The sequence below is a fragment of the Maylandia zebra genome, linkage group LG22 (genome assembly GCF_041146795.1).
Source record: "Maylandia zebra isolate NMK-2024a linkage group LG22, Mzebra_GT3a, whole genome shotgun sequence".
NCBI classification, from domain to species: Eukaryota; Metazoa; Chordata; class Actinopteri; order Cichliformes; family Cichlidae; genus Maylandia; species Maylandia zebra.
This window is the reverse complement of record NC_135187.1, coordinates 35,995,523-36,020,100: the sequence shown is the minus strand read 5'-3', so window position 1 is coordinate 36,020,100 and position 24,578 is coordinate 35,995,523. Positions and strand designations below refer to the sequence as shown.

Sequence of the window (24,578 nt, the reverse complement as noted above, 5' to 3'; positions counted from 1 at the left end):
TTCAGAGGTGGCTTTGTAACCTTTTCCAGTGTGCAAAGCAACAAGAAATCTTTTCACTGAATTCTTCAGAAATCTTCCTTTTTTAGCACATATCATTCATTGATTAGGTTCTCCTTCTGACTTATAAATTCATTATTTTTTATGTTATTTTTCTGTGAAAATATGGAAAATCTCAAAGGATTCACAAACTTTTGCTATACTTGTCTTAACACCTTCATGTTTGATACTGAGAGGCATTCAGTCTGTTACCACATGGCTGTTTCCAGGTCACTGATAATCCTCCCCAATCTTCTTTTCTCCTCATTAGCCATCTTACCCGCTGCTGCGCTCACAGTGAAGCCTGTGACTTATTCTGAAGAACACTAATTTCACATGCTGTGGCTTGGACCTTATGTTAGTGCTGGGAATACTGGTAAATAGTAATATATGCTTCCACTGTATGTAATACTGGGACATGACAGCTAAATGGATGTTTAGATCAGCAAAGAACTTTGAAATGAAGCTAATAAATGCATCGTCTCAAAGAGCAAACTGCGTTTTGATGGTCACATCAGTGTGGTTTGACTGATTCTGCAGCTACACCTGGTTTGTGTATAACGGGGTCTGCAGGTGAAACAACCCGAAGGGAGATTTTTGAGTCAGATCAAGATTCCCCAGCAAAGCATCAGGATAGAAATCAAGAAAAACAGCAAGATTCCTAACAAAAGGTATGTCCACACGTGACACATGTTGACCTCATATGTGTTTATAAAAACACTTTACATGTTGTGTGCTAATGTAAAAATTCATAACTAGAGACGTGTTGTTCAGCTAGCATACTGCAACAAGTAACAAAAAAGGAACATCGGTTGGTTGAAGACTTAATCGAACTCACAATGAAGGCTTGTCTTGTTGGATGTCATGTATATACTACTGACATGTACAAAGCAAGGGCAGGAACTGCTTTCTCTTCACTTCTCCGTGTACCATAGCCTGAGACATCCTGCATGTGAACTTCACTCAGAGATGGAGAAAGATAAGCACAACAGACCAGGAGAGGAGGAAGCGCAGTTATATTCAAAGGTAAGGATGCTGTTTGATAAACTGGAAATATAAAGTTTACATGTAAGTGTTTTTAAACCAGATGCTGTGTCTGTACATGTGACAGTGTCTTGAACAAAGGTAACTTTGTGTTATTTAAAAACAGTCATCAGATTAGTGCAGGTTAACTATTAGTTTACTGTACTGTGAAGTTAAAGTACTGAACAGCATGTGACTGGTGCTCATGGTCAGAGTTACATCTAGTGTTTAAAGTTAAGCTGGTGATGCTTCAGTCAGTCATTGAACTTTCTACTGTAGAGCATAGAAATCAGCCAGGACAAAGGCTGCTGAATGCAGTGGTATAAATGCACTCAGAGCAGCACACATCAGCTGATCACAGCCTGCACACTAAAGACATCTCAATAGAAATGATTGTGCTCATCTGACTCATTTCCCTGTTTAGAGACAAAGTTGTTCTCTACAACAGGACATAGCCATTATTTATTTATTTATTTCCTTCTTTTTCTCTGCTCGTGTTCTACAAGCTAAGTCCACTTATTAGACTTGTTGGTATTCCCCGTGTACTGACATTATTTTGTTACTAGAATAATATTTTAGCCTTCTTACTTTGAGTACTTTTCAGAGCATGTACTTTTTCACTTTTACTTGTGTAAAAAAGTTGAATCTGACCATCCTGCAGCTGGACTAAACATCACAGCTGTCCTACAAACCAGTTTCCTGTCAGGATTTTGCTTTTTTGTTTGTTTTGTGTGTTTACTTATTTCTTCCTGGAAAGATAAAAAATATCACTCATCTAAACGATATGAGATGGAAACCTGTTGGTCATTAGTCAAGTAGTCAAACCCACACCAAGGTGTCCACATATTATTTCTAAAGGCCTTGTTAAAGAGGAGGCCATGCTGTATACACCGGGGGTCTTAAAGTCACAGCCCAGGGCCCACCTGTGGCCTACTCACACTGATGTGAGGAGATATAATGCAGCCTTAAAGTGACTTTTTTGTTTGTTGTTGAGTGAAATGTTAAAATAAGTTCTTCAAATGATTGAATATGAAGGCAACATGAGCAGAGGCACAAACATGAGAGGGTGTGTTAGTTCACTGACAGACTCACAAACTAATGCGCACACTTATGTCTGCACTTCGGTTTTGTTAAATATGAACACAATGACAGCAGAAGTGCTGCCACGTGTGCACAGGCAGAGAGGACCAATGAGTTTATTTGGTAGTTCAATGAAAGGCTTCAGTTAGTTAAGAGGGAGGAAAATGCAGTTTTATCTTATTATGCAATATTTGATATTTAAAAAACAACTACATTTTCAGAAATGTTTCTTTGTTTGTTGGTTTGTTTGTTTGTACTACTTGAACACTAACGTGGCCCACAGCGCATTTGGTTTGAGACCCCTGGTACACGCAGCTTGAACCTGGGGCCTGAGGAGGGCCTGTTGCTCGGACGTTGTAATGAGTACGGCCGCCCTGCAGGTGGAGGCCGGGCTTCCTAGATCTGCGAATGGGAGGAGGCATTGTTGTTATAGTAAAGGCTGAACCACGGTCAGCGTTTTCTCCTCGCGTTACTGATCCGCGAGTGTTGGACAGAATATTGGTGGTTTGGGAGCGATGGAAGGAAAACGGGGAGGAAAGGAAACGTAAGCTGACTTTTCTGTCTTTGTGTTGTCGCTCTGTAAGTTTTTCTAAGATAGAGTTATTTAGCACACAAGAAACTGTCGTCATTGCATCGTTACTCCACGTAAAACGCCCCAGCAGTAATCTGTAAACTCTGCGGGCTGTGCTGGCGGAGCCGTCCGCGTGCATGTGTCGCGTTACAGGGTCGAGCTCATCTTCAGGTTCGTGTTTTTTAAATCAGCGACATCTCCACACTGTGGAAACGTCGAGGCGCTGCCTGAGCTGTGACTCTTCATCACAGCAAGAAACAAAGACACAGCTGAACAAACAAAACGCAGCGACGGACCCATGTTCCTCCTCATGTTCCTCCTCATGTTCCTCCTCATGTTCTCCTCATGTTCCTCCTCATGTCCTCCTCATGTTCCTCCTCATGTTCTCCTCATAGGTGATATCTCTGATTTCTAAACCTGTAGCTTTGATGCTTGGGCATATAAACATTAACGGAGTTACACAAACTCACCGTTGAAACAACACAAATCAATGCATTTGATTAGAGGACTGGACGGTAACGTGTGTGCATGTGTCTCAGATGGAGTGATGGACAGCAGAGTATGTGAACTTCAGTGTAAACGAGGCCAGACTCCATTATTCCTGCTGTGATGGAGATCCCCATCCTGCTGCCACTCGCCCTGGCCTTGCTGGGGTTTCTGTGCCCATGTGTGACAACACTGACTCCCAGAGTCTCCTTCCCCATGGGTGAGTGAAGCCTTTGAAACATCACGTGCATTTTTACCCCCTTTATCATGTTGGGTCATTTAAATGTATTAGGGATAGAACAAAGCACAGCGATGTGTTTGTTCTCTCACGTCTTTCATATACGAAATCGATTCTTGTGCACAGATATTGTGCTGAAACCTCATGAATTTAAAAAAAGGGCAAAATCATGTTAATCAAATTAACTGGGACACAAATGTAGTTGACAGTTATCATGTTAGATGGAGTACTGTGAGATTGTACACTTCAGTGTCTGATTATAATGCAAGTACAGGGCACTGTTTCAGTGCTTGTTTCACATGTAAGTAAAAAAAGAGGTTGAAATTCTGGAAGATGCATAAAAAATAACAGCAATAGTATCCGTGCACAACCACTTTCAGATCTCTTCAGAGATGTTCGGTCAGGTTCTGGTTGGGCTACCCAAGAACATCGACACAGTGAAGCCGCTCCTTTGTTATCTTGGCTGTGTTTCAGTACCTCTGGAGCAGGTTATCATCAAGGATGTCTCTGACCCTGACTAGTCCCCTAGTTCCTGATGGTGCATGATGCAGCCCCCACCGTGCTTCACTGTAGGGATGGTAGGGGCCAGGTGCTAAGCAGTGCCTCCAGAGTATCCTCCACATATGGTGCTTGGTATCTAGACCACAGAGTTAGATCTTTGTCTCATCAGATCAGAGAATTTAGTTTTTCATGGTCTGAAAGTCCCTCAGGTGACTTTTCCACCTGGCCGTACAGGCCTGATTGGTGGAGTGGTGCAGAGATGGTCATTCTGGAAGTTTCTCTTTTCTCCACAAACCAACAGTGGAGTTCTGTCAGAGTGACTTTGAACTTCTTGATCATCTGCCTTACAACGGCCCTTTGACTCCAAGCGCTGGTTCCAAACTTCTTCCTGAGGCCTCTGTGCTTATTGGGACCTTCAATGCTGCAGAAATGTTTCCTCTCCCCAGATCTGTGTCTTGGTTTAATCCTGTCTCCGAGGTCGGCACACAGTTGGTTGGACTTCACGGCTTGGTTTGTGCTCTGACATGCACTGTCAATTATGGGGCCTTAGACAGGTGTGGCATCCAATCAGCTGGATTTATCACCAGTCACGTGACACTTCACAGATTATCAGTGGAAACAGAATTGAGCTGACCTCAAGTTTGAGTGTCGTAGCAAAGGCTGTGAACACGTATGTACGTTATATTTTTTTACATTTCAACCTTGTTTCACTTTGTCATTATGGACTATTGTGTTTAAGCTTTGAGGTAAAATGAATCAGGTTATAATGAAATGTGGATTCTTTCTGTGTGCACTGTGAATTGTGTGTTTAGTGTTGAATAAGTGACTAGATAGCGTGGTCACAATATTTTCTGTGGCATAATAAACGTGGAAGAGACGTTTCGCAGACACCGAGTTCTTCGACATCTAAGCAGTTAACACTCTGTAGCCGGTTATATCTGGATCCTTTTAGTTATCTGTGGATATTTAATCCTAACATGCTTTGTCCTGATACAAACTGCTGTTTGATAACAGATAGTCCTGGGAGACGTCTCATCCGCTTCAACAGCCACGATGTCAGCAACACCACCACGCTGCTGCTCAGTGAGGATGGGGACATATTATATGTTGGAGCCCGGGACTCTGTGTTAGCACTGAATGTTAGCCACAAGGACAGCATCATACTGAGGAACAAGGTAGGGGCTGACTGTTGACAGATGCACACTTATGCATATTGACATAAAGTCACTTGAGATTATGCAAATGCAGATCAGATGGTCTCTGTTAGGAATTAGACTGTGAGGCTCTAAACAGACGTCCATGTGACTACCAATTGTTTATGACGGCCCGACTGCAGAGACAGTGAAACAACCATGTCTGTGCCCTGCTGGTGGACTTCAAAGAAGCCTAACAAGAAGGACTACTTGGCTGTCAAGTCTTCAGCTTCCTGTGTCTGCGACACAGTACAATCACTGCTTCACCATCACCTGTACTTTTTTAAATTTAAAGAACTCAAAAGAAAAACAGCACATTTTTTATTAAACTATTCTAAAGTATTTTTGCAAAACATTGCAGGCAGAGTCTCTGTTGCCAAGTTAAAATATATTGAAATATTTATTGTGTTTAAAGCATGAAATACTGGCTCAAAGATAGACGAGGAACCTGGCGCTTCATCCTTGTAGCCTGCACACCACAGCCTGCTTCTATTTTCATTCATTTTTTTTCACACTTGACGTTCAGACAGTAGTTTGAGAATTAGATCAGGACCTTTTCCACGTCTCCTTTCTCGTGTACTCCTATGTTAGCTAAGCTTGCCACATCTTGGCACAATCCGATAATCCAGTCTGTGGACTAGAGAGTACGTCCAGTATGACTAGTTTGACGTTTGTGTACTCGTATGTACCTCACACATTCAGTGTCACAGTTTGCAATAATCACACAGTAAAAAAGTGAAAGCATTTTTAACTGTTCCTGTTTGATGTGCTATTTAAGTCAGGAGACCACGATGCAGAAACCAGTATTTTATGTAGAAGCAGGCAGCTTTTTAAAATCGCTAAATGAATTTCTAAAGGTCCTTCTAAACATTCGGACAAACACAAACTGGGTTAAATCCTTTGTGACTGTAAAACTTGTAGTGCCTGCTTTTGGTGTATTTTTAAAAAAATGCAGTCTCGAAAAGAAATGTGTTCTGGCCCGTGCTGTGATCTTTCACATCACGATCTTTACACAAACCTGCGGCTGTGGTTAATGTGAAGAACTTGATGAACTCTCCTCTTCTCTCAGCTGGACTGGACTCCTTCACATGAAGACCTTGAGCAGTGCTCCATGAAGGGAAAGAAAATGGTAAGTGTTCTGTTTGAATGTATGAACAAATGCTTTGAACCTGTTAAATTACAAATATACAAACCAAACGAGACAAAGGTGCCAATAATGTTCCAGCCCATATGGAAAAGATAGATATAGATATATATAAGATATATATAAATCTTATAAAGTTTTTATCTGTCTTGTATGAAACTTGTATGAAAAGCATACAAGAGTGAAAACAGATATAAGATCCCTTGAAAAATTATATAATGAAACTTGTATGTTTTGTATACTTACTAAAAATAAAAAAAAAAAGTACTGAGAAAGTGGCCACTTTCATGAGTAAATCATATGTTTTTACTATTTCTTTTCCATATGGGAGCTGGCAGTTACAGTCCCTTTTGATGTAACATGAGAATGTTTGAAGTTGAACCAACAGGTCCTGGTTTAGACAAACCGTTAACAGTTTTACATGAGCTGGTTTTGTTGAAATGTTAAACTTTGTGTTTCCAGGCTGACTGTCCCAATTTCATACGTGTGCTGCAGTTCCTGAACACCAGCCACATCTATGCCTGTGGAACGTTCGCCTTCAGTCCACGCTGCACCTACATCGTAAGGCATTTAAGTTGTTAGTTTGTTTAACACTGTGACAGTGTTACAGTGTTACTCACTGTTTAGTGATTGTAGCATAAACTTGATACAAAAAAGCTTGAATTTCCCTTTTTGTATGTTTGTAGAAATGGTCCATTTAGCATTCACTTCAGTAGCAGCTTGACTTTTTCTCCTTGTCTTCCCAGAACACTGACACATTAACAATGAGCCTCAAGCCTGATGAAGGGAGAGGTCGATGCCCCTATGACCCTTATCAACGCAATACGGCTCTCGTTGTAGGTGAGGAAATGATGCCACAGCATGACTGGATTATTACAACTCTATTTTGGTGTCTCCCAGTGATCCCTGTCCTGTCCCTGTCCCAGTTATCCCTGTCCCAGTCGTCCCTGTCCCAGTCGTCCCTGTCCCAGTCGTCCCTGTCCTGTCCCTGTCCCAGTCGTCCCTGTCCTGTCCCAATCATCCCTGTCCCATTCATCCCTGTCCCAATCATCCCTGTCCTGTCCCTGTCCCAGTTATCCCTGTCCTGTCCCTGTCCCAGTTATCCCTGTCCTGTCCCTGTCCCAGTTATCCCTGTCCCAGTCATCCCTGTCCCAGTCATCCCTGTCCCAATCATCCCTGTCCCAATCATCCCTGTCCTGTCCCTGTCCCAATCGTCCCTGTCCCAATCATCCCTGTCCCAATCATCCCTGTCCCAATCATCCCTGTCCTGTCCCTGTCCCAGTTATCCCTGTCCTGTCCCTGTCCCTGTCATCCCTGTCCCAATCATCCCTGTCCCAATCATCCCTGTCCTGTCCCTGTCCCAGTTATCCCTGTCCCAATCGTCCCTGTCCTGTCCCTGTCCCAGTCGTCCCTGTCCCAGTCGTCCCTGTCCCAGTCGTCCCTGTCCCAGTTATCCCTGTCCCAGTTGTCCCTGTCCCAGTCGTCCCTGTCCCAGTCGTCCCTGTCCCAGTCGTCCCTGTCCTGTCCCTGTCCCAATCATCCCTGTCCCAGTCGTCCCTGTCCTGTCCCTGTCCCAATCATCCCTGTCCCAATCATCCCTGTCCTGTCCCTGTCCCAATCATCTCTGTCCCAATCATCCCTGTCCCAATCATCCCTGTCCTGTCCCTGTCCCAGTTATCCCTGTCCTGTCTCTGGCTGGTGGAAAATGCAGGATTGCACAGCTGCAGGATTTATTGGGGAATTCACAGCATGAAGCACTTTTGATGACTTCAAACACGAGCAGTTTTGAAGTTAACCTGGGTAGTAATGGTTCTTGCAGAGCTTATTACCTTCAGGCTGCAGCTGTGCAGTGTTTGCTGTGACCACCTTTATCCTTCATCAGAGCCTGAACTCGGTTCAACACAGTATGAACTTTGTTATGTTTCTTGTTATTTCTTTAATCGCTCTCAGGAATAGTTGTCCATGTTCTTGGAGGACATTTCAAACCTCTTATTTGAATGTTACCCCAACCTGTAAATGCCTTTTTTTCGATTAGCGAAGGCTAATCCACGATGATGGGTGTGCTTTTACTGCATTATCAGCCGGTTTGGGATCTTTGTGTTGCTGAACATGAAGCCATTACCAATCAGAATCTTTCCATTAGTAGATTTTTGATCATTGTTTTAAAGATAAAAGGCCTTATTTTATCTTTTACCTTGAAGAAGGTCGGAGGTCCAAAGTAAGGTGATATTTAGAATGTGCATGTCTCAGTACAATGGCAGTAAGAAACACTGCTTTAAATGGCTTCATATATCATCATTATCACTTTGACCTGCAGATCAGTCTGTTGACCTTGAGGAGGTCAGAGGTCAAATGTGACATGACATTTTAAATCTTTATCAAATACTTTCTGCATGTTGATTGCGCACGCCACACATGCAAGTTATAGCGCGACCAATAAATCAGCTTGGTGAACGTAAGACGGTGGATTATTGACATGATTCTACTGTGTAAAGTGGAATCACGTTGAGTCCACTGAGAACTTTCATCGTGTTTACAGACAGTGTGTATGCACACAACCATGCTGCCAACAGTGTGTATGCACACAAACATGCTGCCAGCAGTGTGTATGCACACAACCATGCTGCCAGCAGTGTGTATGCACACAACCATGCTGCCAACAGTGTGTATGCACACAACCATGCTGCCAGCAGTGTGTATGCACACAAACATGCTGCCAGCAGTGTGTATGCACACAACCATGCTGCCAGCAGTGTGTATGCACACAAACATGCTGCCAGCAGTGTGTATGCACACAACCATGCTGCCAGCAGTGTGTATGCACACAACCATGCTGCCAGCAGTGTGTATGCACACAACCATGCTGCCAGCAGTGTGTATGCACACAACCATGCTGCCAGCAGTGTGTATGCACACAAACATGCTGCCAACAGTGTGTATGCACACAAACATGCTGCCAGCAGTGTGTATGCACACAAACATGCTGCCAGCAGTGTGTATGCACACAACCATGCTGCCAGCAGTGTGTATGCACACAAACATGCTGCCAGCAGTGTGTATGCACACAAACATGCTGCCAGCAGTGTGTATGCACACAAACATGCTGCCAGCAGTGTGTATGCACACAAACATGCTGCCAGCAGTGTGTATGCACACAACCATGCTGCCAGCAGTGTGTATGCACACAACCATGCTGCCAGCAGTGTGTATGCACACAAACATGCTGCCAGCAGTGTGTATGCACACAAACATGCTGCCAGCAGTGTGTATGCACACAAACATGCTGCCAGCAGTGTGTATGCACACAACCATGCTGCCAGCAGTGTGTATGCACACAAACATGCTGCCAGCAGTGTGTATGCACACAAACATGCTGCCAGCAGTGTGTATGCACACAACCATGCTGCCAGCAGTGTGTATGCACACAAACATGCTGCCAGCAGCCACAAAGATGGTCGAATATATTTTCATTGTGTCGCTGTTGCTCGTCAGTATGATGTTAGATGTTGTCATGTGTCTCAGATGGAGAGCTTTATACTGGCACTGTGGCAGACTACAGGGGGAACCGGCCAGTCATCTCAAGGCACCTCAGCGAGGGCAAGCGTGTCGACCTGAAGCTGGATGACACATTAGGATGGTTGGAGGGTGAGTGCAGCGAGTTCTTCCCCAACCTCAGATATTTGAATTTCTTTAATATTAGATACGTTTATGGCGTCTTAGATCAGTATCAATCCATTTGTTTGCTGGCACATCTTGTCTGTTACCTGTTATGTGGTGGGAATCACAAACATTGTAATAAGTGTTTCTTATTTCTGTTTAATTCTTGAAAATGTACTTGGATTTCCAGCTTTACCATGTCTTTCACACATTGTTTCCAGTAACTTACATTTCTGCTTATGTTACCTTCTGTTTGCCATAGATCCAACTTTCATCAGTTCCACATTTATTCCAGATGAAGAGAAAATTTATTTCTTCTTCACTGAAGTGGGCAGAGAGTATGACTTCATCGACAAGTTCATCGTCTCCCGCGTCTCTCAGATCTGTGTGGTAAGTGGGAACGACGGTGTCTACGAACCGTCCAAAGAGATTCTGCAAAGATTTAGCAGTGCTCTGATATTTGGAATTTTCTCCCAGGAACAAACAAACTTCACGAGCAGACCAAACCCGTCACGCAAACACTAATAGTCCTCATTCAGACACAGGAAACAGACAGCCAGTCACATGTGTGTCCAAGGCTACAGATGCAGTTATAGCATAACAAACCTTAAAATGCACTGAATGTTATGTGTTTATGAAATACAATGGGTGAATGTGCCTGCAAAGCCCTTTTAGTGGTCAGTAAGGCTGAATGTCACCATCACAGGCTGTAATAACAACTTTGTCTCTTTTGATCTTCTCAACATGAACTGGAGTGATGTCAGTATTTAAGAAATCCCCCTGTAAGGTAACTTCTTAGTGCGTCTGACGGTGCAGGGGAACTTAGTCAGCAAGGTGAAGCTGAATTTGTGACTCCACCCACATGACTGGATGACATCTCCAAGATTTCTACCTGTCAGGATTGTTATTCATAATTCTGTCAAAGGGCTGTAACTCTGACCTTTCTGTAATATTATGTACATGATAACATCACAGTGTTCTCTCATTTGTCAGAGTGATGTTGGAGGTCAGCGGACCCTGCAGCGACGCTGGACCACGTTCGCAAAAGCTCAACTGCTTTGCCAAGCTGACCATGAGCTGCCCTATAATGTGCTCCAGGACATAGACACCCTCCTGCCTGCAGAGGGCGCTCCTGTGGATGACATACTCTTTTATGGCATATTCACCTCTCAGTGGTGAGTGATGATGTCTCCTGAAAAAAATCACCATGTTTCCATTAATACAAACTTGCTGTTGAGATTGAGAAGCACAGTTTTCAGATCTTTGACCTACTGTGTAGGTGAAGCATGCGTAGATTTGATCTTTGGGGCATTTAGAAAACTGCAGTGATGTATCCATGCCATCTGACCGGGGAAGCATTCAAATCTGAGGGATGTGCTCTTCTGTACCAGTCAAGGAAGGCTCTCGTCATGCTCACGAGTCCTCCAGGCAGTCTTTCTGTGGCCTTCAGGGGCGAATTGAGGGTTGATATAACCAGGGCTGCACATAAGTGGTCCGCAGGTGTCAAAATAAAAGACGCGCACCAGATAAGAAGTTGCAACGCACGTAAGATTTTCTGGAGGAGGACAGACATTTGTTTAGAACTCTTAAAGATGTCGAAGAAGCTCCTTTAAGCAGTTACTTTGGTGTTCCTCCACCTCCAAAGAATAGCAGAAGGAGTCCGAACCACAAAAGAAGCACGTATCCTCGGAAAAGTGGTTGCAGGAGGTGAGCTGGCTTCAAACAAATGATGAACGCACAGAGATGTGGTGCAGAATGTGCCGTGAAAATCCCACTCTAGTGGACAAAAACACTGCCTTTGATATGTACGCAAACGCGCGCTGCAACTTCTTATCTGGTGCTCGTCTTTTATTTTGACACTTATGTGCACCCGTGGACATAGAATACAACAGAGAAGAAATACAATTTAAAGGACGCACATTTAAGAATGAAACAAGTTGCTTGCCGTAGTTCCATGTTTCTGATTCTTCGTGACTGTATTCTTAATGTTTGTTTTTGATTAACCAGGTCTGTCAACTCTGGGCGATCAGCAGTGTGTTCCTTCCGCCTCACTGACATCAAATCGGTCTTTTCTGGTAACTACAAAGTCCTGAACCGGGACACATTACAGTGGAGTGCACGGGTTCAAGAGAAGGTCGCAAATCCAGGCGAGGTAAATGGTTACTTATGAAAACTTATTTAGAGTAAAGTCTCCATGAACCAGCGGGTGTACGTGCACACACGCTGCCTTCATGTGCAAAAACTAATTACATATTCACAGCTGTGAGAAACTTTAATTCTCAGATGTAAAAGTTTCACCATTATTTGTCGTCTTCTTCCACGTCATTACTGCCGTCTGGTCCTTCCTGCTTTCTCACTACTTCCTACTTCTGCTCTTGGTACCAAGTTCACACTTTCACAGTTAGCTTAGCATTCTTTATACAGATGTGGATAAAATTATTAGCATGAAATTTCAAGTTTTTGTCAAAATTTTGACAAAACAGAACAAAGGATTTCCAACATAGCATTTCTAAGCATGCTAGTTTTCTTTAGAAAGCATAAATGATATATATTTACTCACAATAATAGAATTATCTGAGAAAGTGTTTTTTCCAGGGTCAGTATAAATTATCCCTGAATAACAAACCAGGTTGTGCAATGATGTGCTTTAACTCTTTAAAGCTGAAAGCTTATAAAATTAAGTTAAAACTGAGGTTCCAGTGTCTCGTGTGTCACAGAGAAAGCAGCAGCCGAAAACCAAATCAAATCTGTTTACATGAGAAAAATGATTTTTGATGCTCACAAAGCAGGAGATGGATACTCAAAGTTATCGCAGCGTTTCCGAGTTGTTCTACTGAGATGTATCATCGAGAAATGTAATGAGAGCCGAACAGGACAGAACAACTGTTGCAGAAGTGAAAGATTTTAAGAAAACGCTGCCACAACACGAGTGAATGACTTGGCCGAGTTGGGAATCGGAGTCTCAAAGAAGATGATCACTTGACTCCTGCACAGGAACTTACGACCTCAAACCAGACTCAGCCTGGAGCAGGATTAGGGGAAGTGCGTGCTTTGGTCAGATGACATTAAACTACAGCTCTTTGAGATGCTTCTTATTTTTGGATTTATGAAGAAGAAGGATATGTGACCATTTTAAACCTCAAGCACTCGGCAGCAGAAACTGGGTCATCGTTTGTCTTCCAACATGACAACAACTAAAACGTACGTCTCTCCTGGTGAACGTTATCGACTGACCTGCACAAAGCTCCGACTCGGATCTCGCTGAAAATCTGTGGGTGAACTGAAGAGAAGAGTCCATGCCATCAAACCTGGAGGAGCTACGACAAACGACTGCAGCCTGATATACAGCAAAAAGTGAAGAATAGCATCGGGGAGCTAATAATGTTAACCTCAGTATTTATTGGTTTTTTGGAAAGAAAAAAAAAGTTTGGATGAAGTTATTTGGAAAGTTGTGTCAAAAATTCCTTTCTCTGTTTAGTAACACCGGGGAAATTCAGTTTACCAAAGTAAATGATATTTTTTCTAAATGCATCTGATAACGACTGTGTTGAGTCTGTTCCTTCCCATTCCCTGCAAGGCCACCTGGGTTGGCTGGAAGACTGTTTACTTAGCCTGGCAGGGCGAAGGACACTGTCTCAGCTGAACTATGGACACGCACACACAGACATATACTGATACTGATAAGCACTCACTGATGCATCACCCTCCCTACCCCGGATCCAACGCCACCTCCAACGCTTACCTCCCCTCTGATCTGGACATCGGGTCAGTTGGAGGCGCAGTCCTGTATCTCCCCCTCCTGCAGGAGGGGGAGATACAGGAGAGGTGGAGGAAGATCTCAGCCTGGGTGTTTATTGTCTTATGTAGTCTGGAAGATGAGTGGATGGTGGGGTGGGTGCAGTTTTCTCTGTGGTGGGGTTGGGTGGACTGTCCCGGGCTCTGTGGGGCCGGGAGGCACTGCTGCACTGGGCCCCGGTCTGGATGGGCCTGGGCCCCCTTTCCCTGGCGGGTCGCAGAGTATGGGGGTGCCTACTGGGGTCAGCGGGGGAGCTGGCCCCAGGGAGGGGTCACTTGCCCCTCCCTCCCTCCCCATCTCCAGCTGCCTCCCTCTTCCCGCTCCACCACAACCACCCACACATGCAGGACCTTGGAGTAGGGGTATGTCACCAGGGTGCAGAGGAGGCTACCCCCCCTCTGTCCCCTTCTGGCTGCCTCTGCCTCAATTTTATCCCACAACTTAGACATTCACATTACTCACACTCTCATTACACATACATATAGGATGTTGGGGGTGGGCACGCTACACGGAGTCCAAATTACCATCAGGGTGTACACCTCACCCCTGGCGTCGTTGCCCACCTCTCAATGTTAAATACACGTAGACATTGAGGGCTAGCAGGAGGGACCATGCGCTTACCTGCTGCTCTCTGGCAGGTAGCTCCATGCCCTCCTGGGTTTTAAATGCACCTTAGAACACACATGCATCAACACTACAATGAGCGGGTGGAGGGAGGTTTGGAGTCTTCTCTCACCCCCGTTCTCTGCGACCTGCTGGAGCGGGGGGGCTAGGAGGAGGAGTTGGCCGTCCGACTGCGGTCTGGAGTGTGGGGCCTCCCTGCTGCTGCAGAGTCGGGGCGGTCTGCCTCCCCCCACTGCAGGGAAAAGGGTAACACCACCTGGGTCTGGGTGCAGTTCCCCCCTCCAGGGGCAAGGGCACCTAGACCCGGTTTGTAGAGTACGCTTGGGGAGTGTGATCGTGTGTACAGCGTCTCTTTATGTCTGTCTCCACGTTGGTTGAGTGTGGAGTAAGTGCATATGAGAGCATGAGGGTGGGAATGGATGTTTGTGTCTGTGTGTGCCTGTATGTCTGTGTCTATATGTCAGGTTGGGTGTCAGGCGCCACCTCTCTGGGGACATCTCAGGCCCTCCAAGGTTTGGAGGCCTATCTCCCCCTACCACCACTTCCCCTGCCAGTGGCGGACTCCCTCAGACATCGGTGCGTTGGTGGTTCTTTGTGTCTGGGGATGGGCGTCCAGGTACACACCGGCTCACTCCTTGGCGGCCGCTTATCGGGGCCTGGAGCCTGGGGCTCGCTCGGGCCACTTCGGAGGTGGGGTGCCCCCGGCCTCTCGGCCTGGGGCTCGGTCACTCAGGCACGGCTGGCTGCCGGCGGAGCTCACGGGCGCGTCACTTCCACCCCCCCTGGCTTCTGCTCCGCGGCTGCTGAGTGAGCCCTCATCTGGGACTCTCCTCAGCTCTTTCTGGGACAGTGGCGCAGCTGCCCCTCTGTTGGTCTTCCTTGGTCTCTTGTGTTCTGGGGGCCTCTGGATGTCTGGAGTTTTGATCTCCTCCATACCTGCTTCATGCCCTGGAGGACGGGGCTGTGGCCCCCCCACACCCTCTAGCAGATCATTACATGAAGGAACCTTTAAAAAAAACAAAAAACAAGCGCGTCCATGCTCACAGGTGTACACACGGGTGATCACACCCACAAACTACACCCTTTTTGGCTCCTACCTCAAAGCACACTGTGTTCTGTTGATCTTATGTGCTGCACAATAATGTTTAATATTTAGTATTTACTGTCATATTCCCATATATCATTGTGATGTTGTTTATTCTATTACTCTTGTTCTCTTCTGCTTGTTTTCTTTTTTCTTTCTCAGCAGGTGATCCAGGTGATTGATATATGCATTTTTTTCTTTTTCTTTTTTCTGCTCATTCTGTTGGTTTTTGTTTTTTGCCCTTCTCCCCCGTCCCTCTTCTCAGCTGTTTCTCTTTCCCTCTTTCTTTCTCCCCTTCTTTCCCCCAGTCAAGTCTGTCCCGTATTCAGTAAGTGAAAATAAAATAAACAATAAAAGGTGAATCAAATGGACCATTACGGCAAGGCTGGGATGGTCAGTTTGGTAAAGTAAATCCGTTGGGCATCTTTCTTTGCCTTTAGACAACAATTCTGATGCAAAAGAGCCAAACGGGACAGGCAAAAAAAAAGAAAAAAAAAAAGTTGGAGGCGCAGTCAAAGATTGCAGCGGTCCCAGATCAGATGTACACACTGGAACTCTTTCCCATGTTGCTGTCTGTGTTTATTGTGCTGTGGTGTGTTGATATCTGTGCATTCCTGTATTATCCTTCTGTGTTACACATTTCAATGTTTTTTTTCCTCGCTACCTGGCCTGACCTGTCTCCCCAATGTGATGTTTGTATTGTATGTATGGTCGGCAAGGTCTGTCATCTCGGTTGTGGGCAAAAGACCTGCAGCTGACAAATAAAGGCTATCTCATCATCATCTCTCATCATCATCTCTCATCTCATCTCACCCAGATTTTAACATATTTCCTTTTCCATACTTTCATATTTCAACACACCCACTAATGTGTTCAGAATATTGTAAACTTATTAACATCGACACTGTAGTCCTTATTATAAATGTTTTCTTAAAAATTCTTTAAATGCTCTACTTCACATTTCAAAGCGCTGTTCAGATTTGAAACATGTAACTATGGGCAACATAACAGTGGGCAGGGTGAAGTGGACGAGACCCACAGGCTGAGGTGTAACCTAAATACGTTAGAGCGTTGAGTGAGTGAGCAGGGAGCAGTTTCGCTGATGGCACGCTCTCTGCTGCTCATAATGTGCGATTAAAAAAGTGCCGCACAAATGGAAATGAATACAAAAATAATTAGTTTGTGTCAACTTTTGTGTTAGTGTGGCCTGCACAACGCCTCAGACAATGCCCTGCGCTTTGTCAAAGAGAACTTCCTGGCAGATGACAGTGTGCGAGCAGTTGGAAGGAACCTGACCATGGTGTCTGCTGAAAACACCTACAGCCACCTGACTGTCCAGAGGGTCCAGGCAGCCAACGGCAAACACTACACTGTCCTGTTTCTGCTTACAGGTAGGACTGCAGGCAGAGCAGTAAAATACACAACTAACACATTTCAAAGGCTGAACTCTTCCACGACTACCAGGCTGACACCTCACAGTACAGGTTATATCCTCTCAGCACTTCTTCTTGAATAGTTTTATGTTATTAATGATTTCTTTTCTGATGTTTCAGAGTCTGGTTACTTGCATAAAGCAGTGCTGCTACTCAGAGGGGCCCATATCATCGAGGAGATTCAGGTCTTTGAGCAGCCTCAGCCTGTCAGGAGCCTGAAGCTCTCCATACCCAAGGTGCACGCTGCTGCTGACGTTTGGTGGTTCAGTTCCATTTAGGTTTTTAGACTATTGGAGGCAATGGAGACAAAGACGTGGCAATGACCATAGAGAGTTCCTGTGTGCTGCTTTGAGGGTTAATTATTTATGTATTATTATTTAGCTCCAAGCTACACTGCTAAATAAAATAAAGGAACACGTAGGAAACCCATCTCAAGGTCATGCTGGACGTTCATACTGATATGGACCGACGGACACGTCAGGGACAAAAGGATGTCACATTGTTGGATGCAAATGAATTCAAAGACACACTGAAAGATCAAAATGAAGCTAATGATATGGCAGACTGGTCCATTTTGCCCAGATTCCATTGCAGCAACTCAAAGTAGTGCTCAGTCCTTTGTATGTTTCCCACGTGCCTTCTATGCCTGACAGCATCAGGGGAATCTCCCAGTGAGACAGCAGATAGCGTCGTGGGGAATCACCTCTCTGAGCTCAGGGACAGTCGGAGGTGCAAACTGGCTGCATCGAATGGGACGTGACATAATGTCCCAGAGGTTTACCGTGCACTCGGTTCAGTTATCTATTATTTTTATGAACATGCTGGAGTCCTTAACTGATCAATTTGCAAGTCTGGGTAAAAAGTAGACTTGATCTCTGTGTTGTTCCAGATGTTCTGCAGGTAAACCGTTTGAACTCAGTTTTGCAAACTAGATAAAGTTTCTCCATCACAGTGAAGCAGGATGATGTCATTGCGACAGAGTACTATACAGACATGTCTGAAGGCTTATTCTGTCCCACTGCAGGGAGTGATTTATATCGGCACGTCGGAGGGCGTCGTGAAGGTCCCGACAGCTAACTGTTCTTTTTACTGGACCTGTGCTCAGTGTGTTCTGGCCCGAGATCCCTTCTGTGGTTGGGATCCTGCCAGTAGGGTCTGTGTGATGGTCTCTACAACAAACACTAACCTGTGAGTAACACTACATTTTTATTATGATTAATACGTTCAGCACACACGATCTGCTCACATATTTTATTATGAAACACAAGGTTGCACAATGAAACTACATCAGCTGAGGAAGGAGTCGGTAATACCAAACTGTGCAAAGCTAGTCAACTTTTATTCTTGACCTTGTAGCTTTTGAGCCGGTAGCACAGCTTTGTTTAAATGAATCATTTACAGGCGCGACCACACATCTGGATACTCCAGGTGGGATTATACAACATCCATGTAGGAATTTCCTCCCTCTCGGTCAATGTTTAATGGTCTTGTTCTTATCTACTTGGCACCTTTCTATTCTTCCTGAGCACTCAAAGCGCTCCGTGCAACTTTTTCCTCTGTGAAAGTGTGTTGTAACATTCACACACATCATACTTGGGTTTGTACCTTGCCCAAGGATATTTGGCAGATTGAAGCAGCCAGGGATCAAACCACCAACCTTCCAATTAATAGATGACTGCTTTGTGAATTTCATGTTTTTACTTCTGGTTTGAGGATTGGTCATCAGTGGGGAATCTGTGAAACCTAGTGCCCACCTTCTCTGTTAATGGTTTCCCTCCTCAGAGCCCAGGACATAGAAAGAGGAAACGCTGAAGAGGCATGCAGCAGTGTTTCATTAAATCACAAGAGCAGATTTGGTCCAAACAAACTGCCTGCGGGTGAGTATAACATCTTTTTAATATCTATTTTAGTCTGAAGATTAAATGGAGGAGAAAAGTCTAAAAGGAATGAAATAAATCATGAAAAGTCACACGTCTGAGGTTTTGTGTGGGCTGTGAGTCAAACATATAAAACATGAATTTGCTTTATTTAACTTTTACTTTTCTAATTTAGACATGATTGTGTGAAGTTCAGATTTTTCCAATAGATTCTTGTTTAGAAGCACGGTCATTGTTCTTAGTTTCTGTGATATCCAAACACCTGTTTCTGATGCAAACTATAATCTGTATGTCAGCCTCGTGTCCTCCAGGCGAGCTGGTGTCTGTGTCTCTGAACGAAGTCGTGCGGCTGCAGTGTCCTGCTGCATCACGACTGTCTCAGCAGCTCTGGGAGCGTCCCAACAGTCGGCTGTCCTCAGACTTGTATCTGAACTTGGAGGATGGGAGTCTGAGCTTTGTGGCCACCCCTGCCACACTGGGCCACTACCTCTGCCTGTCCACTGAAAATGGCTACCAACAGACTATGGCCATCTATCATGTCAAGCAGAAGACCAGCCCTCTGTCTCAAACTCCAACCAGCTACACCCAGCCTCGGACAAATGCCATACCCACAACACAATCTATGGCCAAGCCGGGATCTGGACTCCACATATCTGTAGGAACAGAAACGCACCAAGGAGAGTCTAAGACAACGCCATCCAACAGGAACACTCAAGTCACCACCAGACAGCTGGGCAAAAACCTGACCTCATGGACAAAGCAGCCTCGACAGAGAGAATTAGAGCTCCGGGATGGGGAAGCGCTGCTGGCCGCCCAAGCCCCATGCTATTTAAAGGAGCTGGTAATTGTGTCACTTTTGCTAGTGCTGTCCCTCAGTTTGTTAATCACCATATTTCTGTTTGTCATCACACAGCGCTGCAACCACAGAACAGCCCCACAAGCAGCAACCATAGACTCTGACAGAAGGACCCCTGTAGAGCAGGAGGCCCGAAGGGCGAATGTGTTTCTGAGCAAAAGGAATGAACAAGGACAGCAAAGTGGACATGGCAGCGAGTTGGTTTGTAACGCTGCGCTTTCAGGTTCTAATGGACATTTGCCTAACACCCCCATCTAAACAGAGGTACAGTGTTACAGATGAAAAAAGTCACGTGGCACTCAAAGACTCCTGATCTATGGGAAGTCTTTGGCAACAGGAGGAAAAGGATTTAAAACTTTATTTGAAGGGCGAGGAAGTAACACAAACCATTTTAAAGTGGTTTTCATGGGATTTGACTTATTATTCTATACATGCAGTTTTAATGTCCTGGTGTACATTGAAATTACAGCTCAGTTTAGGTCACAAATAAGGTCCCATATGCAACTGAAAGTGGCTGCTGAGGGGGGCCATCCCAATCGGTAAGATCTGTGATCGTACTAATAAATCAAAGAACTGTGCGTGGGATCACTTTTCTCAACAGCCATTTACTGGCAGCATTTGTGAGTATTGTTGTGGTGGAATAAGAGGCGTGGGGAAATGAATGTCTCACAAATATAAAGCTTCAACCGTTACACCTAAGTGCCAGACCCTTCCTCGAACCCTCAAACAGGCCTTTGAAGGGTTGTGAAAAATGTCTTCCACAGTGTCATTGCTGTGATCTCAAATAGCCGGACAACAACACACAACAAGACTGTAAAATTACACAATTGCGCCTGTTCTGCACAGCTACATTTGGAACAGGCGCAATTGCTGTATAACCGTGTGTGTTGTAACTGCCCAGTCTTTTTCACAGCTCGAACTGGTGTATTGATGGAGATCAAACATTTGTCACACTTGGTACTGGACCCGCTGAGGTCCCAGTTCTGATAACTGACTTGTCTGTAACACTTTCACTGCTGATTGCCTGAAGCTGACACGCTTTTGTGTGGAAATAACTGGAATAAAGTTTGCACACGATTCTAAAAAGACGAATTTAGCAGCTGTTTCTGGCAGCCGTAGCTTTGGTGGTCAGTAATTGTGTTCTCCTAAACTGTAACATTTAGGTATTTGTAAGTAGTGGTGACAAAAACCTGGTTAAAATCTCTCTGAATAGGAGCACTGATCCAATGAAAAGCATAACTGTTGATTAGCTGTGACGTGTTGGTTCTGAATGTTCTGGTTGCTCGTCATATTATAGCTGGTTATGTTCTGACTATTCTGTTCTCTCTTGATAGCTTCATTTGGTAAAAGGTACAGTTCTGTCCAATGCAGCTGCTTCTTTAAATATTTTTATAGATTAGTCAAATGCAACACCAGTAACTGCCACAGTCGGCCAGTTGTACAGTTGTATGCACCTTTTAGAACAAGAAATCATTTGTTTCCATATATTACATTTTGATCAAAATGTGTAAGGATCAGAAAATGTATCCAAAGACGTGTGTGTGTGTGTGTGTGTGTGTGTGCGTGTTCACATAACTTTGTAGCACATGGTCAGGGTGAGTCAGCCAAGTTTCTTTTCTTGTGTGACAAAACAAAGTGAATGTGCCTTTGCTACATGTTATGTGACGATCCTGTGGAGCTGTTTGTACTTCTCACCATTTGGACATGTCAATAAAAAAATCATCCACAACTGTAATAAAGACTCAACATATTTATATTCACTTCAATAAACAGTTTCTGAAATGTTATAAAATATATAAAAAACCATCACATTTTGTTTTATGTCTTCTCAATTTTTTAACGACTTGGAAATCCGTCTGCTCTGCCATCGTCCTCTCAGGACGCTTTTGTACAGCACTCAATGAACTTCTGTTAAAACCTAAGTAAACTACACAATTCACTAATAAAACCACCTTTCGCAGCATTAACTTGAACTTGAAGTCTTTCACGTTGCTGTGGAGGAATTTTGTCCCACTGCTTTACAGGGTTCCTTCGGTTCATTCATCCATAGTGTCTTTAAGGTCCTGCCACAGCATGTCATTCAGATTGGTTTGCTTGTATATTTACTTTTGTGCTTGGGATCATTGTCCTGCTGCGTGATCCAATTTAGGCAAAGCTTTAGCTTCTCAGAAAGATGGACTCACATTTGGTTTAGAATGCTTTAGTATATAGAGAAGGTGCCCAGGTCCTTTGGCAGCCCTCCACCATCATGTGTGACACTTGGTGAGAGATGTTTGTGCTGAAATGCTGTTTGGTTCTCACCACACGTGATGCTGTACATTAATGATAAACATCTCCACTTAGTTCTTTGGACAAACAGGAAGTAAACTGGTTTGTTTAGATCCAACTTTTCAAACCTAAGCTGTGCTGGCATATTCTTGGTTTGGTCACGTTTTCTTCAACAAACTTTGAGTTTCTCTCCCGACTGTTTCCATCCTGCTGTGTCTGAGCCAACTGACTGACATGTTTCATTTCCACGTTCATAAAGCTGCTATTGAACCTCACAGCAGAAGGAATTGGTTTATTTTTATTAACACTTTATTACCAATTTAAGATTATTGTAGCACCGTTTTTCTCTCGATGCCCAATGGTTTGTCAGAATTGCTCTGAAGCAGATGGGAAGTCTTTTTCGACGGCCTCTCCAAACTCACATGCTGGAATTCTTGTTTCAACCACCACCTGGGCTGCATTTCGCTTGGCCTGCTGATACGTGTCAGCTGCTTCTGAGAGGCTACCCCTCTGCCAGGGGGTTCCCAGCACACCCCATGTTTAGGTGTGCTAAGCCTGTCCTGCATCCTCCCCTGCCGTGTCCCCCCTTCCTTACCAAAGAGGTGATGTTGTATGTCTCAATAGCAGGGATTGGTCCATCAGTGCTCTTCCTTTAACCGCAATCAGACACACGATGCACCCAACCCTAACACCACCTCCTGCTGGTGGTGGGCCTACAGTGACCATGCAGCTTCTGCAGGCTGCACCTGGCCAGGCCCCATGGGCTAAAGCCAGAGGGCCAGGCACTCTCCATTGCACTCCCTCCCCAGGCCTGGCTCCAGGTAGGACCCCGGTAACCCTTTCCCAAGCAGGGACACAGGTAAGTAAGTAAAGTGTATTTACATACACCGACCTGAAGACAGAAAAGCTCATGAAGTTTTGTTACTCGGGGGAGTCCATTGAATCACTCATTGTCTGCCCCATCACCCAGGACCTATTTGTCTTGGGAGACCCTCGTCAACATAGCCTCTGAGATCACGGGGCACATAAACCCTTCTACCTAAATAAGTTAGCAATTCCCGAAGGAAAAAGTGGCGTTTTACTCACATGGGGTATAGTGGGGGTGGGGTACTGCTGACATCAACTGGGGACATTGTTGGGCAGTGGAAGAAGTATTTTGAGGACCTCTTCACCACTAACACGTCTTCTGTAGAGGAGAAACAGTCTGAGGATGAGGAGAACAACTTGCTCATCTGTAGGGACGAGGTCACTAAGGCTGTTAATCTTCCTCTTGTGTTCCCCTTGTTGCATAGATCATGGTAATAGTCCTGGCACTAAACAGTGTATACTATATTTCTCTGAGTGTGCTGGGGACCCCGTGCTTGGGGTGGACCAGTTTGGTTGTTTGAAAGCCACAGATGCGTCTCAGCTGTTCTGATTCTCCTGACATATATAAGGCATCACTACGGGTTTTCTCTTAGGCAGCGGTTGTCCTTCTCTCCTGGATCGGCTGGAGCTTTCAGTCCAGCTGGGATAACCACATTTACTCAGGGCCTTCTTGATGTTCTTCTGCCTCCCTGGCTGCTGTGTCTGTGGGGATGATGTTCGCTCTGTGTTGTAGCGTCCTGATGACACCCAGTTTGTGCTCCAATGGATGGCAACCTGATCCGTATGCACTGGTTTACGGTACACGTCGACTTTAAATGTCCCCCATTACTGACGGGAATTTCACAGGCTATCCTCCATGGTGAACTTGATGTGTTTGTCCACTGAGATAATGTGATCAGGGGATTTCGGTACATCCTGAGATTTGATTAAAATGTCTTAAGGAGTGGAAAAGTTATTTTGAATTTAATGGCAGGAATATGCCAGACAGAGCCATGTTTACCAACGTAAGCACTTTGGTGTACCTTCGGTTTTAAATGTGCTATATAAGTAAAGTTGTATTGTAACGTGTGTCATCTTCTCTTCTTCAGCAGCTTATAAACATCTGGAAACTGAAGAGCCCAGTTGCTGGACTTTGTTGTAGAATGTGAGAACTTGTAGAATAAAACTTGAGAATGTGTCGTTTTTAATTTACAGTTACAGAAAAAAGTATGAAAGTACTGAGGAAGACTCTTTGAAGGAAACTTACCATGGCTCCCTGTGGTTGTCAGTCCAGCATGACCTCTTGGTCTTCTGCCTTCTGATTGGCTGACCTCCACTTCTCCAGTTCCTTGAACGTCCCCATTGTTCTGAGTACTGGACAGTCAGAGTGCTGTCACACGAGTAATTCTTATGTTGGCAAAGAGAAAGTACCACTTATAAGCAATTCCGATCATTAACGAGAAGTTAATGGCCTTGTAAAGTTAAAAGGCACTGTAGACCCTTCAGCACGACCCTTTAAAAAAAGTGAGTGTATATATACATGTTTGAGTTTGTATGCATAATTTGGACCCTGTTCGAATTAAAGAAAGTCTAAAATCAATTCAAACTTGTGCACACATTTCCTGTTTTTTAATGTCATTAATAATGTATGCTGTACAATCTTTCCACCCTGGAAAAAAAAAACACAAGAAACAAAGAAATCACTAAGTAGATTTTTTTTGTTTGAAGTTTTAAATCAGCAAACAAATTTTACTATCAGACAAAACAAATTTCCCAAGTGTGGGACTAATAAAGCTTATCTTATCTTATCTTATCTTATAACCCAGGTAAGTACAAAAGGCAGTTTTAAAATTTCATTTATTTCA

The 24,578-nt window shown here is 44.4% G+C and overlaps 1 protein-coding gene across 5 annotated transcripts; it reads left to right on the top strand.

The window, feature by feature from the left end:
* Positions 1-322: 322 nt before the first annotated feature.
* On the top strand, positions 323-21,562 carry sema4ab (sema domain, immunoglobulin domain (Ig), transmembrane domain (TM) and short cytoplasmic domain, (semaphorin) 4Ab). 5 transcript variants are annotated; one of them, XM_004560992.4, is made up of 17 exons: positions 323-412; positions 577-707; positions 972-1,062; positions 3,250-3,416; positions 4,950-5,110; positions 6,198-6,257; positions 6,735-6,833; positions 7,019-7,112; positions 9,795-9,917; positions 10,192-10,319; positions 10,923-11,104; positions 11,937-12,081; positions 16,635-16,824; positions 16,987-17,102; positions 17,891-18,054; positions 18,649-18,743; positions 19,040-21,562. In XM_004560992.4, exons 4-17 carry the CDS (start codon positions 3,320-3,322, stop codon positions 19,855-19,857), a joined length of 2,472 nt encoding a protein of 823 aa, XP_004561049.1. In that variant the 5' UTR covers positions 323-412; positions 577-707; positions 972-1,062; positions 3,250-3,319; the 3' UTR covers positions 19,858-21,562. The 5 variants fall into 5 exon arrangements, with proteins under 5 accessions (XP_004561049.1, XP_076735207.1, XP_076735208.1 ...); XM_076879092.1 differs by having other exon boundaries at positions 577-1,062; XM_076879093.1 differs by having other exon boundaries at positions 325-412; positions 610-1,062.
* Positions 21,563-24,578: the final 3,016 nt, after the last annotated feature.

Coding starts and splice junctions, on each gene's coding strand:
- sema4ab (XM_004560992.4), top strand. CDS start 3,320: ATGGAGATCCCCATCCTGCTGCCACTCGCCCTGGCCTTGCTGGGGTTT. Junction 7,113..9,794: donor CAATACGGCTCTCGTTGTAG/GTGAGGAAATGA, acceptor CATGTGTCTCAG/ATGGAGAGCTTTATACTGGC. Junction 9,918..10,191: donor CACATTAGGATGGTTGGAGG/GTGAGTGCAGCG, acceptor TGTTTGCCATAG/ATCCAACTTTCATCAGTTCC.